This window comes from Amblyraja radiata, chromosome 33, assembly GCF_010909765.2.
Source record: "Amblyraja radiata isolate CabotCenter1 chromosome 33, sAmbRad1.1.pri, whole genome shotgun sequence".
Lineage (NCBI taxonomy): Eukaryota > Metazoa > Chordata > Chondrichthyes > Rajiformes > Rajidae > Amblyraja > Amblyraja radiata.
The window spans coordinates 497,142-512,418 of NC_045988.1; the positions used below are offsets into that span (position 1 = coordinate 497,142).

Here is a 15,277-nt window from a genome sequence, read left to right on the forward strand (position 1 = left end):
CTCCACCCCCAAATGAACAACCCCTCAGTCTCTCCACCTCTGCTGTACAAGATGCACTGAGCAAGGTGAATGAGCGCAAAGCTGCCGGCCCCGATGGCATCCCTGGCCGGGTGCTTAGGGCATGTGCTGGACAACTATCCCAAGTCTTTACCGACATTTTCAATCACTCACTGGCCCAGGGTGTTGTCCCCACTTGCCTCAAGACATCAACCATTGTGCCAGTGCCCAAACAGTCAGCCACAGGGAGCCTCAACGATTTCCGCCCAGTGGCACTCACCCCTGTCATTGCTAAGTGCTTTGAGCGGCTGATCTTGGCTCACCTCAAAGCCAGCCTCCCCCCCACACTGGACCCCCATCAGTTTGCCTACCGGGCCAACAGGTCTACAGAGGACGCCATATCGGCGGCCCTACACTCTGCCCTGACCCACCTGGACAAGAACAACTCCTACATCAGGTTGCTGTTCATTGATTTCAGCTCCGCTTTCAACACTGTCATCCCCGCCAGCTTGATCACCAAACTCAGCGGACTTGGCATCTCCACCTCCCACTGCAACTGGACACTGGATTTCCTCACCAACAGACCACAGTCTGTTAGGGTCAACAACCTCACCTCCACCACTATAACACTGAACACCGACTGCCACAGGGCTGTGTGCTCAGCCCTCTCCTCTACTCCCTCTTCACCCACGACTGCACCCCTAAGTACGGATCCAACGCCATCATTAAGTTTGCTGACGACACCACGGTGGTAGGACTGATCAGTGACAACGATGAGTCAGCCTACCGAGAGGAGGTCCAGCACCTGACAACCTGGTGTGCCAATAATAACCTCGTCCTCAACTCCAAGAAGACGAAGGAACTTATTGTCGACTTCAGGAAGGTCAGAGGGGGCAGACATACCCCCATCCACATAAACGGAACTGAGGTGGAGCGCGTCTCCAGCTACAAATTCCTCGGGGTACACATCTCGGAGGATTTGTCCTGGTCCCTCAACACCTCCAAGCTGATCAAAAAGGCACAGCAGCGCCTTTACTTCCTGAGGAGGCTCAAGAAAGCCCACCTGTCCCCCCAGATCCTGACCAACTTCTACAGGTGTACCATCGAGAGCATCCTGACCGCCTGCTTCACGGTATGGTACAGCAGCTGCACTGTTGCGGACAGGAAGGCACTACAACGGGTGGTGAAAACCGCGCAGCACATCATCGGTGCCCCGCTCCCTGCCATGGATGCCCTCCACCGAAAACGGTGTCTGAAACGAGCTGGGAAGATCATTAAAGACCCCTCCCACCCCAACCATGGACTGTTTGCCCTCCTCCCATCAGAGAGGCGGTACAGGAGCCTCAGGTCTCGTACCAGTAGGATGAGGAACAGCTTCTACAATCATACCGTCGCATTGCTGAACTCGGAGTCCCGCCGATAGATTCCTCCGGTCCCTCTGTCCCCATTGTTTAATTATTCTGTATTTTTTATTATTCTGTATCCTCTTTTTTTTTAAATTTCTATATTGCACTACTACGGACTGACGCAAAACTGCATTTCGTTGTACCCATACTCAGTATTTGTGCAATGACATTAAAGTTGAATTGAATTGAATTGTTACAATACACTAACTGCAGCTTGATTGCTTGAGCTGCTTCAGGAGATGCTACACTTAGTTTTCTGAGTATCAATGTACCCGAGTCAGGAGAAAACCAAGTTAATGTCAGTTGCACATTCTTAGATCAAGAGTTTTCCCTTGAAAAATACAATGACTGTTGGTACAGAATGGTCCACAATAAATGGAAGCAGGCCAAGACTCAAGTCGTGGTTTTGTGTGAGGATGTAATCACTTGTAATGCTTGAAATTGGTTCACTTTAGTCAGACTTCTAATCCAGGCAGATAGAAGTGAGAAAATTGGAGGCAATTATGCATGTTTAACAAAGTGGTTGAACCATTTTCTTGTTAGTGGCACAGCTGGTAATACAGTTATTGGTCTGGCAAGTTCTCTTCCATTTGGGGAAGTACTGAAACAAAATTTGTTGTTCAAGTCTTGCTGAACAAAAAGGTGAATTTAAATGGTTTAAGAGCTAGTTTTTACATTTTTCACAAATTATTCTACAATTTATTTTATGTAAATTTGCTACCTGAAACTGGCAGTATGATATTTCTGTTAAAAACACATCAAATATCTTGGCAATTTCCTAGTCATATACTTTGTTTCGCTTCAGAATAACTTGATGTAGACATTTGAAAATAGTTCCATTCAAATGTGCAGGTAAAGAGTTAAATACAGTGCAGTGTCCTTTGAAAACATCATTTTCAATGAAGGAGTGTGCGATGCTTTTCTTTCTTCCCAAGCGTGCCTGAGGTCAGATGATGAAGCTGTGTTGTTAGCTGATCTGAGAGGTGGTTCCATCACCTTACTGTTGCAGGCTTCATTAACAGGGACTGCAGAGGTCAGTAATGCTGAAAGCTAATGCACAGAGTTGATGTGGGTTCCTGAGTCCAATGAGGCATGCTAAGTCCTTCTGCCAATATACTGTCATGCTTGAAGCCTCACAATACCGATTGATTGCTTTTAATACCAAAAGTACTTGTGTCTGAAGAAAAAGCTTTATATTAATGAGTATCACAGCATCCTTCCTCCTGCACCAGGTAATACAACAGAGCCTATGTTCTCTCTTCAGGATAACTCTCTTCAGTATATACCATTACCAATCGCCTAAAACAATTAAAGATGAGGAACAGCATAACAGGGAAGTAAACCAGTGGCAATGATTTCAGCTGACAGATCACAAGTTATAACAAGGCCCATCACTTGCTGCAGCCTACCCACCCAAGTTATCAGTGGCAATGATTTCAGCTGACAGATCACAAGGCCCATCACTTGCTGCAGGCTACCCACCCAAGTTATCAGAGTGCAAAACAAAGTTGTGGCAGTCTGTCATCAATACACGCCTCAGAAACTTGCAGCACTTTTTGCCCAATCTGAACATTTCCATTGGTGTGGTGATCGTCACATCTCCACAAACGGAAATCACAAAGTACTTTTTCAAAGGTTTATTCACTGCAGCAATGAATAAGAATACAAGTGAGAGGAATAAATGGCTTCATTCTGTTTCTTGAGCCTACTTCACTAAGAATTTGGCTGATCTGATCTTGGACTCAGCTCCACTAAACAGCTAATCCTCTTTACTCTGATCATTCATAAATCTGCCCATCTCAGCGTTGGATACATTCAATTACCACAATCATTATTAGAAAAGAGAATTCCAAGATTCATAAGGGTTTGAATGAAGAAATTATTCATTATATTTTCCTTATGTTCCCTAGCTCTAGATTCCACCATAGAAGGAACCAACCTCGTAGCATCCACACTGCCAATATCCCTTAAGAATCTTATGTTACAAGTTAGAGCACTTCTCATGTGTTTAAAATGTAATGTATACATCCTCAACTTGCTTCATTATTACTCATTAGACAACTTAATTCACAGAGTTAACCATAAATAACCTTCGCTGACCTGCCTTCAATACTACTCTCTCTGCAGATGTGGTCTCACCAATGTACCCCATCTAGCAAGACGTCTAGAGGTAATTTAAACTCTGGAACTAATCCTAACCGTTTTATTTTCAGAATTACTTGTTGTACCCTCATGATAATTTTCTGTGTTTCATCTAAGACGACACCCAGATCTAATTGTCAGTAGGTCATGGAGTCATACAGCATGGAAACAGGCTCTTCGGCCCAACCTGCCCATGCCAGCCATCATGCCCCACCTACACTAGTTCCACCTGCCCATGTTTGGCCCATATCCATTTAAACCTACCCTATCGATGTACCTGCCCAAACGTTTTTTAAATGTTGTGATAGGACCTGCTGAATATATTCTCCCTGCTGAAATGGATTCATTTATGGAAAATATGACTGCAACTCATTTGTCAGCTCCTCATCTGGCAACTCAATGCAAACAGCTAGGTAAATCTGGAATTAAGAAAAGACTAGACCAAATGGGACCCATTCTTCATGAATAATGGTCTAGAGTGGAGTGGGGAGAGAAGGGGAGGGAGGAGAGGGGAGGGGTGAGTGGGGGGGTTTTGAAATCATGAGGTAAATCTCTACCGGAATATGTAGAAATGCCACCGTTACCGTGTCGGGTTTTCGAGGAGATGTGATTGTTTCTTCATTTTCATTGGCCAATTTCGTTAGTTACTCACTTTTGTTTTTACACACCTGTAGAATTTCATACTGCTAGCAATTGTTTGGGTGATCAATTGATCTGATATTGATTGAAGTTCAGGAGAGCTTCTCACCAGACAGGCAGCAGCTGCATTAGTATAACACAGCAGTGCGAGTTAGGATCTTGTACACAGGTCTCTGGAAATCTCAAGCCTATCATTCTCTGACTGAGTAAACAAATGCAAAAACTGAGCTACAACTGACACCTGACACATTTCAATGAGTAGGAAACAAAAACCGGGTAGAAAAACAGAACAAAGCACGTACTTGAGCAAACCAATATTCTGTCCATCAGCAGAAACGATCTGCATCATGGTATTCAATTAAATTCTTGTTCAAAATAATACATTTAGAAAACGTGGAACAGGTATTTGAACGTGCTCCTTCCAGTAGAAATATGTTTTTGGAACAGTTCTGATAACATATATCCTGGATTGTCTCCTGAATGACGAGCCATTATGCAGTGTCATTTTAAATTGGACATCTTCCAGTTGTGCATCAATAAAACCGATAATGCTTCTTCTCTCCTGCACTGAGAGGCATTTAACCCTATCACTTCCATTATAATTCTGGCATAGCCTGCTCCCTGAGATGGGAAACAAACATATTTATCAGTGTTTGAGGTTTACGAGGTTGAGGTTTAAATGACAGATGGCAACAGGAGACTGAACAAAAATGCAGAAACTGCACAATACTAACATCATAATGTCATGCCTGATGATGTAATAATTATACTCCTGCATGGATGGTTTGGACTGAGTTGTAGTGCCACGATCGTGCTGAAACATTGAATCTAGTTCAGTCTAATCTATCAGCATTACCCAGCACACTAGTGTCATTGTGTACTCATCCAATTTTATTGTGGTAAATAAGCAGCTTATAGCTATTTCTTGCATCAAGGTTTGTAGGCAATTTTATATACTTTAATGTAACACGATTTATGTTTTAAGTGAATTTAATTATTCCTACCTTCTTGACGTTTCAATTCTTTGTTGGTGACACACTTCAATGAAATGCTCAGGAAAATCATATTTACATCTTGCTTCTTCATCCATATGTACGTTTTCTTTCATTCTCCTCGCAATATTTTCCATCCTTGTGGATATAGGAACAAACATTTATCTCATCACAACTCCATTACTTCTCCTGCATTAACTTACTTATCCTCAGGTGTCACTATCAGTCCCAATATACGTACTGTGTATACTCAATATACAGGTCCACAATTCAGCACTCTTCCAACATCATGCATCACAAGCCCCAGGAGGTAGTTTAATGTTGACTTTAGAAACAATGACCATTTACATCGGAGCCAATGCCACCCTAATAGCAAATGGTGTTTCTTTAAACATCACTGTAAAATAGCAAGGAAAATAACTTGGTGAATGTGTCCATGAAACTTCTAGTCACCATATTACAGAAAGATTGTGTATGTGCATTTAAGGTGGCACATTATAGGATGGATGTGATTACATTGGAGAGTGCAGAGGAGATTTGCTGCAAGAGTGTTTCCATTGTGAGAGACTTACAGAAACTATTGGCATTCCCACGAATGGAAAACAGCTTAGCAGTGACCAAATAGTGATATATACAATGAGGGTAGATAATAGGAAACCGTTCCACATAACAGAGGCTCCTCAAACTACAGGACGTTAGGGTAAGGAGTAAGAGGATTAGAGGAAATACAGGGGGATTTTTATTTTATTCAGATAGCTGTGAATTTGGAATTCACGACCGAAGCAGCGGTGGTGATATGCACTCTCACAATGTGCAGACAGACCTACAGACCAAGTACTGGGAAATGGGTTTAGTGTAGTTGTTACTTGATGGTCAGCAGGGACATGGGCAGGAAGGCCCATTTCTGTGCTGCATAACTGCAAATCGATAACTCTGTGACCTGCATTTCTTCCTGAGGAACATTTTAAATGCCTGTTACTCCCAATGCATACAGAACCAGGCAGGTAGGAGATGAGTGAAAAAAAGCCACAAAGAAAATAAGTGAAAGGGAAATCAATTTAAAGAGAAGTCAAGGTTTTTCTTTAACTTTTACATTCAAGTTAGGAGCAATTAATTTCTCATCGGTTAAAGATGCCGTTTCATATGCTTCATAGTGAAAAGTGATAACTTTTGAGCTAACTATTTGGCCATAACTTTCCCAACCCAATCCATCTGTCAAAGAAATGACAAACTCATCTGTCAGGGCATGGGATGTGACAGGCAAGATGTACAGTCTCCAATTCTGATGCAGATTCCAATATGTTATTTACCAACACAAACTGCTCTGCAACTTGATAAAGTCAAAATATGTAATAATTGTAATGCAAAATGCATTTTGAATTTGAAAATTTTCCCCAGTTTTATATAACAGTGAAACTAGTCAACATATAATTCCATAATTGCATATTGGGTTTTGCTGAGAATAAATTGATATGATGATTGCAGCAATCAGTGTTGGGCTCATATTCAACAGCAGCAAGGCAGTCTCCAGACAATCAACAAATAATTTGCTTTAATTTAGCAGAATGTTCTTTACTATCAAGGACAGACTGACCTTTGGAATTTTAATGTTTGTTTCTGTCTTCTGTTGTGCACACACCATACACCCCCCCCCCCCCTCCAGCTCACTTAGTTACACACCACCCCCTCCAGCTCACTTAGTTACACACCATACACCCCCCCCCCTCCAGCTCACTTAGTTACACACCACACACACCCCCCCTCCAGCTCACTTAGTTACACACCACACACCCCCCCCCTCCAGCTCACTTAGTTACACAAACAGCCCAGTGAGCAAACAATCTAGCTCATCTATTTTGAGCTGCTTCAAGTTCACATTTATTGTCACATGCACCAATTAAGGTACAGTGAAATTTGAGTTACCATGCAGCCACACAATCAAAAAAGAGCACAATACACAATAGAATTTAACATAAACATCCACCACAGTGGAATCAACATTCTTCACTGTGGTGGAAGGCTATAACGTTCAGTCAATCTTCCTCCTTTGTTCACCGTGGTCGGGACCATGAACCCTCCGCAGTCACCGCTACGGACAGTCCGATTTACAAGCCCTCTCGTGGGGATGATCAAAACTCCGACCAGCGACTAAAATTAAATTAAATTTCTTTATTTATATAGCACATTTTTAGTCAACTTGCATTGACCCCAAAGTGCTTCACATAATTACATCCACACACACAGGCAAAGGTGGGTGAAGTGTCTTGCCCAAGGACACACACAGGCAAAGGTGGGTGAAGTGTCTTGCCCAAGGACACAACGACAGTATGCACTCCAAGCGGGATTCGAACCAGCTACCTTCCAGTTGCCAGCCGAACACTTAGCCCATTGTGCCATCTGTCGTCCTTGTGAGGTACTGCAAGGCTCGGTGCTGGGACCGCAGCTATTTACAATATACATCAATGATTTGGATGAAGGGATTCAAAGTAACATTAGCAAATTTGCAGATAACACAAAGCTGGGTGGCAGTGTGAACTGTGAGGAGGATGCTATGAGAATGCAGGGTGACTTGGACAGGTTGGGGGAGTGGGCAGATGCATGGCAGATGAAGTTTAATGCGGATAAATGTGAGGTTATCCACTTTGGTTGCAAAAGCAGGAAGGCAGATTACTATCTAAATGGCGTCAAGTTGGGAAAAGGGGAAGTGCAACGGGATCTGGGGGTCCTTGTACATCAGTCTATAATGGATGGGATTTATATAGCGCCGTTCTAATACTTCTAATACATCGCATTATTAATTCACTCTTCAGTCACACTCGGTGGTGGTAAGCTACTTCTGTAGCCACAGCTGCCCTGGGGCAGACTGACGGAAGTGTGGCTGCCAATCTGCGCCTACGGCCCCTCCGACCACCACCAATCACTCACACACATTCACACACAGGCAAAGGTGGGTGAAGTGTCTTGCCCAAGGACACAACGACAGTATGCACCCCAAGCGGGATTCGAACCTATGAAAGAGTCTATGAAAGTAAGCATACAGGTACAGCAGGCAGTGAAGAAAACGAATGGCATGTTGGCCTTTATAACAAGAGGAATCGAATATAGGAGCAAAGAGGTCCTTCTGCAGTTGTGCAGAGCCCTAGTGAGACCACACCTGGAGTATTGTGTGCAGTTTTGGTCCCCTAATTTGAGGAAGGACATTCTTGCTATTGAGGGAGTGCAGAGTAGGTTTACAAGGTTAATTCCCGGGATGGCGGGACTGTCATATGCTGAGAGAATGGAGCAGCTGGGCTTGTACACTCTGGAGTTTAGAAGGATGAGAGGGTATCTCATTGAAAGATACAAGATTGTTAAGTGTTTGGACACGCTAGAGGCAGGAAACATGTTCCCGATGTTGGGGGAGTCCAGAACCAGGGGCCACAGTTTAAGAATAAGGAGTAAGCCATTTAGAACGGAGACGAAGAAACACAGAGAGTGGTGAGTCTGTGGGATTCTCTGCCTCAGAGGGTGGTGGAGGCAGGTTCTCTGGATGCTTTCAAGAGAGAGCTAGATAGGGCTCTTAAAAATAGCGGGGTCAGGGGAGAAGGCAGGAACGGGCTACTGATTGGGGATGATCAGCCATGATCACATTGAATGGCGGTGCTGTCTCGAAGGGCCAAATGGCCTACTCCTACACCTATTGTCCATTGTCTATTATTGGGACGGATCGGAACACCCACTCCGCGGCTTGGAGTTCATGAATCGGCCACTTTCTTACCAGAGACCGTGGCTTCACGATGTTATAGTCGGCAGGCTGGCGGTCGGAGCACTTTCGTCAGGCAAGCCCCGGCAAGGGATCGCCCCGTTCCGCGATGTTAAAGTCCCGCCGCGCCTGCTGCTGAAGCTCTGGGCCGGTCTCCGAGAATGGCCGCACCAATCCAGTCATTAGGCCGCGAGGAGGGCGAAGATGCGACAAAGAGAAAAGTGGCATCTCCGTCGAGGTAAGTGACTGAAAACGGCTTCTCCCTATTCCCCCCCCCCCCCACCAACCCCCACACTAAAACATACATTTAGACATACTAAAAAACAAAAAAAGTCGAAAGGATGAACACGCTGCTGGCGAGGCTGCCACTCGCGACACCACCCGATGACGTAAACAGCATCACCACCAATAATTGGACATTCAATACTATGTGTGATTTATTGGAACTCAATAAACACTAATTACTGTTTTTTAAATAACCATGACAGTGGAACACTTTAATCACCTGTGGTAATTTGAAAAATAAACAATAGGCCATATTTATTTTGCAAATACAAATTATCTTAAATAGTCAAAATAAAATTTGTTCCAAAATATTTATTGAGTTAGCTAGTTAAATGGAGAATGTCCTTTGTCTCGAGTTGAATTGAGATGAAACCACCATAAAATAATAAACATTAACAGGTTGTAAAAATACTAATAGTTAATATCGAAAATATGAAGTTTACTAAAATGTTCCAAATAGAAAATACAAAGAACTGCAGAAATTACATTTCTCAACGGAGGTACATGACTGATGGAAGCTTACAGTAATTTTATAACATTAAAATATCCTGTATTAATCCTGGGGGTAGACCACCTAATGTTAGTTTGTACTAATCTGCACTTCAGTACTTGGTCATATTTTATCAAACACTGTTGCAAATCCATGCTGACTCTGAATGCATCATCTTTTTATCGTTCTCTTTTTGATGGAACCGTAAATCTTCTTTTAAAGGGATTAACTTTTATAGTAAAATAGCATTAAGCATTTAGCCAGACTTGCGGAATTAAATTACAAGGAAAGGTAATTGAAAGGAACAGCACAAATAATTCAATGAATAATTAAACTCATTTCTACAGAGAGGGGCATGAAGGACAAGGCCAGAATATAATAAAATGAGATGATAACATATTATAAATAAGGAAGATTATAAAGCTTATTCGTCTTCTTTAAATTTGTTTCATTGACGTATTGTTTTTAAATTGTAAAAAATTACATGTAAACATCTGTAAAACTATCGGTCTCTAGATAATTTCACACGAGGCATTACTGTTGACTGTATAATCCCTGAGCCACAGATGGTAGCATTACAGGGAATGGTTGACCTTTTGGATTGAGACACTGCATGAAGACAGAAGAGTGTAGAGGAAAGATATTGAGCATGTAGAAGTGAGAGGAAGGAGTGAGACAGGCGACTTATTGGTTATCTCCTCTCTACACTCTTCATTCCTGATGCAGGGTCTCGACTCAAAATGTCGACCATCCCTTTGTCTCCGCAGATGCTGCTTGACCTGCTGAGTTCTTTTGTTTGTTCCAGATTTTAGGGTCTGGCACCTCTTGCTCCAGGCTGCATTACACTCTCACTTGATGTATTTCATGCAGGACGACAGAATTTCCAATCCATGGAGTTCACGAAGTTCAGTCTTATGCCTGAGTACAGTAAAAGAAATGTTACAAACACATTCAGAAAGAGAACTCACTTGGCCATTTTTAACGAGTGTTAATTCTCATGAGAAGTTAACACCTTTTTTTTAAATAAGACTTCAGGACTTTTGCACTATGAGAGGTCAGATGAACCTCTAGGGTTTGGGATGATGCATGATTCGAGCAATGCAGACACATAAACATCTGTACTCTCTTCATATACATGGGCACCCAGGATTCAACCCCAGGAACAACAGCACAATAAACAATAGGAGCAGTAGTAGGCCATTCGGCCCTTCAAGCCAGCACTGCCATTCACTGTGATCATGGCTGATCATCCACAATCAGTACCCTCATTTGGGAGATTGTTTGTGTCTTCCTTAGTGAATACAGAACCAAAGTACATATTCAACCCGTCTGCCATTTCCTTGTTCCCCATAATAAATTCACCTGTTTCTGTCATCAAGGGACCCACGTTTGTCTTAACTATTTTTACCTCTTCACATACCAAAAGAAGCTTTTACTATCCTCCTTTATATTCTTGGCTAGCTCACCTTCGTACCTCATCATTTCTCTCCGTAATGCCTTTTTATTTATTTTCTGTTGCTCTTTTAAAAGTTTCCCAATCCTCTGACTTCCCACTCATCTTTACTATGTTATACTTCTCTTTTATTTTTATACTGTCCTTGACTTCCCTTGTCAGCCACGGTCTGCTCTTCACCTCTAAGAATCTTTCTTCCTCTTTGGAATGAACTGATCCTGCACCTTCTGTATTATTCCCAGAAATACCTGCCATTGCTGTTCCACTGTCATCCCTGCTAGGGTCTCTTTCCAGTCAACTTTGGCCAGCTCCTCCCACATGGCTCCATCGTCCCCTTTGCTCAACTGTAATACTGACACTTCCGATTTCTCCTTCTCGCTCTCAAATTGTAGATTAATTGTAATGGAATCAAAGGGGTGATAGAAGCAGTTGCCTCAACCCCTCCTTCTTTGGCTTCACAGCTCTTCCTAACCTAGGAACTTTATCCAACATTTGAAATGGTGGCCAGCAATCACCATTCAGCCACTGCCGTAATGAAAGCTGTGGACTGGCGAAAGCCATGTGACCAAACAAAGAACAGGATCGACAGCAGCTACAAACATCATGCAAAGGGCAACATATAACACACGGAGCTGATGCTGCCAGTCTCTGCCCTGGCCTACACTATCTCTGCTAATCAGGCTGCAGCTCCAAGCTCCACATCTCAGCCCTTGTAGCGGCATCTCTCGCTCCAGCCCGCCCAAGACCAACCCTCACATAAGCCTCTCCTTACTGATCCAATTTACTGCTCTTAGAGTACGGATTCTCACCAAGTTACCAGAACAGCAGAGCACAGTTAAAGTACAGAGCATAGTGTTCAGTGTTCAGGCTGGAGGGCCATGGTGATAATGAGTCAATGCTCTGAGGGCTAGCACTAAAGATGTTACTACTATATAGATCAAGATGGAAGGAAATACCTGTTGCCAATAAACATCTGCAGAGACTATTTTGACTCAAGGACATATTCCTGCATTTATTAAAACAAAGTGAAGCAGCTGCAGAATTTCACCTTCTGGTTAAAGGATAGTTGACATTCATATTTGCAGGTAAAACAGCATATTAATATCTCAGATATTATACAAGGTTCAGGTAGGTCCTGTACCTGAGAATTTTCTAAAGTCACAACCTATCAATTCCATATATTCTACAGGTTGCAATAAACTGCAGGCATCCAATAATCTTGTTATGTTGTGAATTAAAATGAGGTCTTACCTGGGTTCCGCCAAGCAGAGTTTACCCAGAGCAATTGCTGCATTCTGTTGAAGAGAGTTTTCCTTTGCATCACCACCAGCATGCTTCAACAACATTCTGACAATGTCAGTTTTGAGCAGAGATGCAGCAGCTCCTGGGATCTCAACACAGTGTGAAAGGCAAAGAGCAGCATTGCCCACCACTTGCTCATCATCTAAAGACAGCAGCTTCCTGAGAACACTGAACTCTGGCCAGGGAATAATGCACAAAAACAAAAAATATAGCAAATGTGAATTGACAAAATTTACCAACAAATTAGTCAGATAAAACAAAGAATTGTTTCCATCAGCACCAGTCTTGAATTAATAGATTTATAATAGCACAGGTGAGTAGATTAAAAATAATTTCGAAAGTCAACTGCTGTTTGCACATCATAATACACAGGAAACTACTGGACAGCAGTGTTTGAAGCACACACCAACGGGGGGGAACATGAACATCGATCAAAGTGAAGGTGAGAAATATGACATCAAGAAGTTTCTCAGCACCATCCTGAGCCTTTGACAACAATTGTGGATGCAGCTTTTGTTACAAAATGTTGGGAGTTAGCTTAAGTATATGCCGTTATTACTTTCAAGTACATGCTGTGCTACAAAAAGCATAAACATCAAATGCACATCAGGTGCGTCAGCACCATGAGAAAATAATTGAAACACAACTAAAATATGAATCTACCAGTCACACACTATTCTGCTGGGACAACATTGGCAATTATTTCATAACGGATTCAAAATCGATGCAGCATCTCTGCTACATGGAATGCAGCCATAATGGCCGTGCCTGCAAAGCCATCATTGCTTGCCAAGGGCACAAGGAATGAGTATCTGTAAATTTTACCAGTTCCAACCACAACAAATAAGATTATGCTACAAGCAAGCTATCTTTATCGCTTAGGTGTAACTTTTCTTCCTCCTTCATAATGTTTTTATATCTAATTTCTTGAGTTTATTTTTAAATCATAATTAGGCAATAACTCATTAATAATGGCACTATATATATATATATATATATATATACATATATACATATATACATATACATATATATATATATATATATATATATACATATATACATATATACACATATATACATATATATATATATATATATATACACATATATACACATATATATACACATATATATATATACATATATACACACATATATATATATATATATATATATATATATATATAATCAAGAATTATTTGCTATCAGTGATGGGAATTTTTCCAGCTACACTGTGTAATTATTAATGAATTTAATTAGATAGTGTGGCATGGGCACTCTGCTGAGTGACGCCTGCACTGTTGATGATCAATGACAAGTTAATTCTAAATGATTGCTTAATTCAGAAGCTAATTATCACATACTTTTATCACATTTGACAATCTGCTCTCGAGCTTCTTCACTTCCACTGCTACAGATTGCCAAGGTCTTTGTTGCGTATCGTGTGGTTGTCTTCCCATCTGCCTGAAACAAATATAAACATACACACAGTGGGGATCACATAAGGTGGCTGAAAGTTTCAACAAGCCCTAGAAGGCTGTGGAGGCCGTCAATGGATATTTTTAAGGCAGAGATAGGTACGTTCTTGATTAGTACGGTGTCAGGGGTTATGGGAGAAGGCGGGAGAATGGGGTCAGGAGGGAGAGATAGATCAGCCATGATTGAATGGCGGAGTAGACTTGATGGGCCGAATGGCCCAATTCTGCTCCCATCACTTATGAAGTAATCATTTTCTCATTTCCTAATTTTCCACTTCCTAAAAAAGACGTCCTTCATGTTCAGGTATAATTTTACTGGCGCTAGCACTCTGTGCACGCAGCTTGTGGAAGCAGAGGCAATAACAGCAAACCCGCCATTAATTCCCATCAATGCTCAAGCACACACATCCTGCCCAAGGGTAACAGGGGAGCAAAACAGGAATACCACAGACTGGAACTTTCATTGTTCTCATTTAGATCAATTATTTAGTAGAAACAGCAAAATTGTGAATTCTCCTTTCTGTATCTTAATTTAAAATTGTTTTAATATGTCTCACATTGTTAGGAGGAACACAGACTACAAGCTAATATAGCAGTAATTAGTGCTCAATTGCATGTAGTGAATGTGCATTATAGCAGCAGCTGTGTGTTTTGCTGTGATTGCAATTACAGCAGACTGCACAGATGCTACCATCATGCACATTCCTCTCAGGTTAACTGGAAATTAAAATCTGCAGAGTCGCTGTGCTGTCAGTACTGTACCACACTGTTGTGCAATTAGAACAAGCAGCCGTCTGGATTTCTACCCTCATCCCTTTTGTAGGGCATTGAAGACATTTGTAGGGCACAGTATACTAAACATTGGATATCTGTGCTTCTTACTTTTATAAATCTGAGCATTGTTTTCACCGTTCCGGCTTCTACTGCCTTTTCCACAGCTTCCTCAGACTGCGGGAGCACATGACTCAGAAGCCCCGCTGTTCTCTGTAAAATGTAAAAGCAACATGATACAACCGATTCATTAAGCCACTTAAATCACCTTGACCTCACCAACATGAATCCCTATTTAATTAGCAAGTTTGAGTTGGTCATACTTACTGTTAGGATCCCACCATCCGTGCTGGCAAGTAGAGAGATGCATCTTTCTGTAATAGCTGGAGTTTTTACCTTAAAATACATAAACCCACAATAAGTTTGGAAAATCTAGATACTATTAACATAGCTTTACCCAAAATTCAAGATCCCTTCTATCAGTTGAGCTGTGGTAACAGTCTAACCTTGTGAATAAATAATAGATGCTGCCTCACCCGCTGAGTTTCTCCAGCATTTTTGACTACCTTTGATTTTC

At 41.9% G+C, this 15,277-nt stretch overlaps 1 protein-coding gene across 2 annotated transcripts in view; it reads right to left on the reverse strand.

The window, feature by feature from the left end:
• Positions 1 to 9,502: 9,502 nt before the first annotated feature.
• The window catches only part of ttc12 (tetratricopeptide repeat domain 12), a 29,837-nt gene continuing 24,062 nt past the window's right edge, over positions 9,503 to 15,277 (reverse strand). The window contains exons 17-21 of one of the 2 annotated variants that reach the window (XM_033049488.1): positions 15,028 to 15,096; positions 14,812 to 14,913; positions 13,816 to 13,915; positions 12,398 to 12,623; positions 9,503 to 10,611 (exon numbers count right to left, since the gene is read on the reverse strand). In XM_033049488.1, the coding sequence (XP_032905379.1) occupies positions 10,542 to 10,611; positions 12,398 to 12,623; positions 13,816 to 13,915; positions 14,812 to 14,913; positions 15,028 to 15,096 (567 nt within the window). In that variant the 3' untranslated portion in view covers positions 9,503 to 10,541. Of the gene's footprint in view, positions 10,612 to 12,397; positions 12,624 to 13,815; positions 13,916 to 14,811; positions 14,914 to 15,027; positions 15,097 to 15,277 lie in introns of those variants that run through there. The other variant, XM_033049489.1, reaches the window with a different exon arrangement.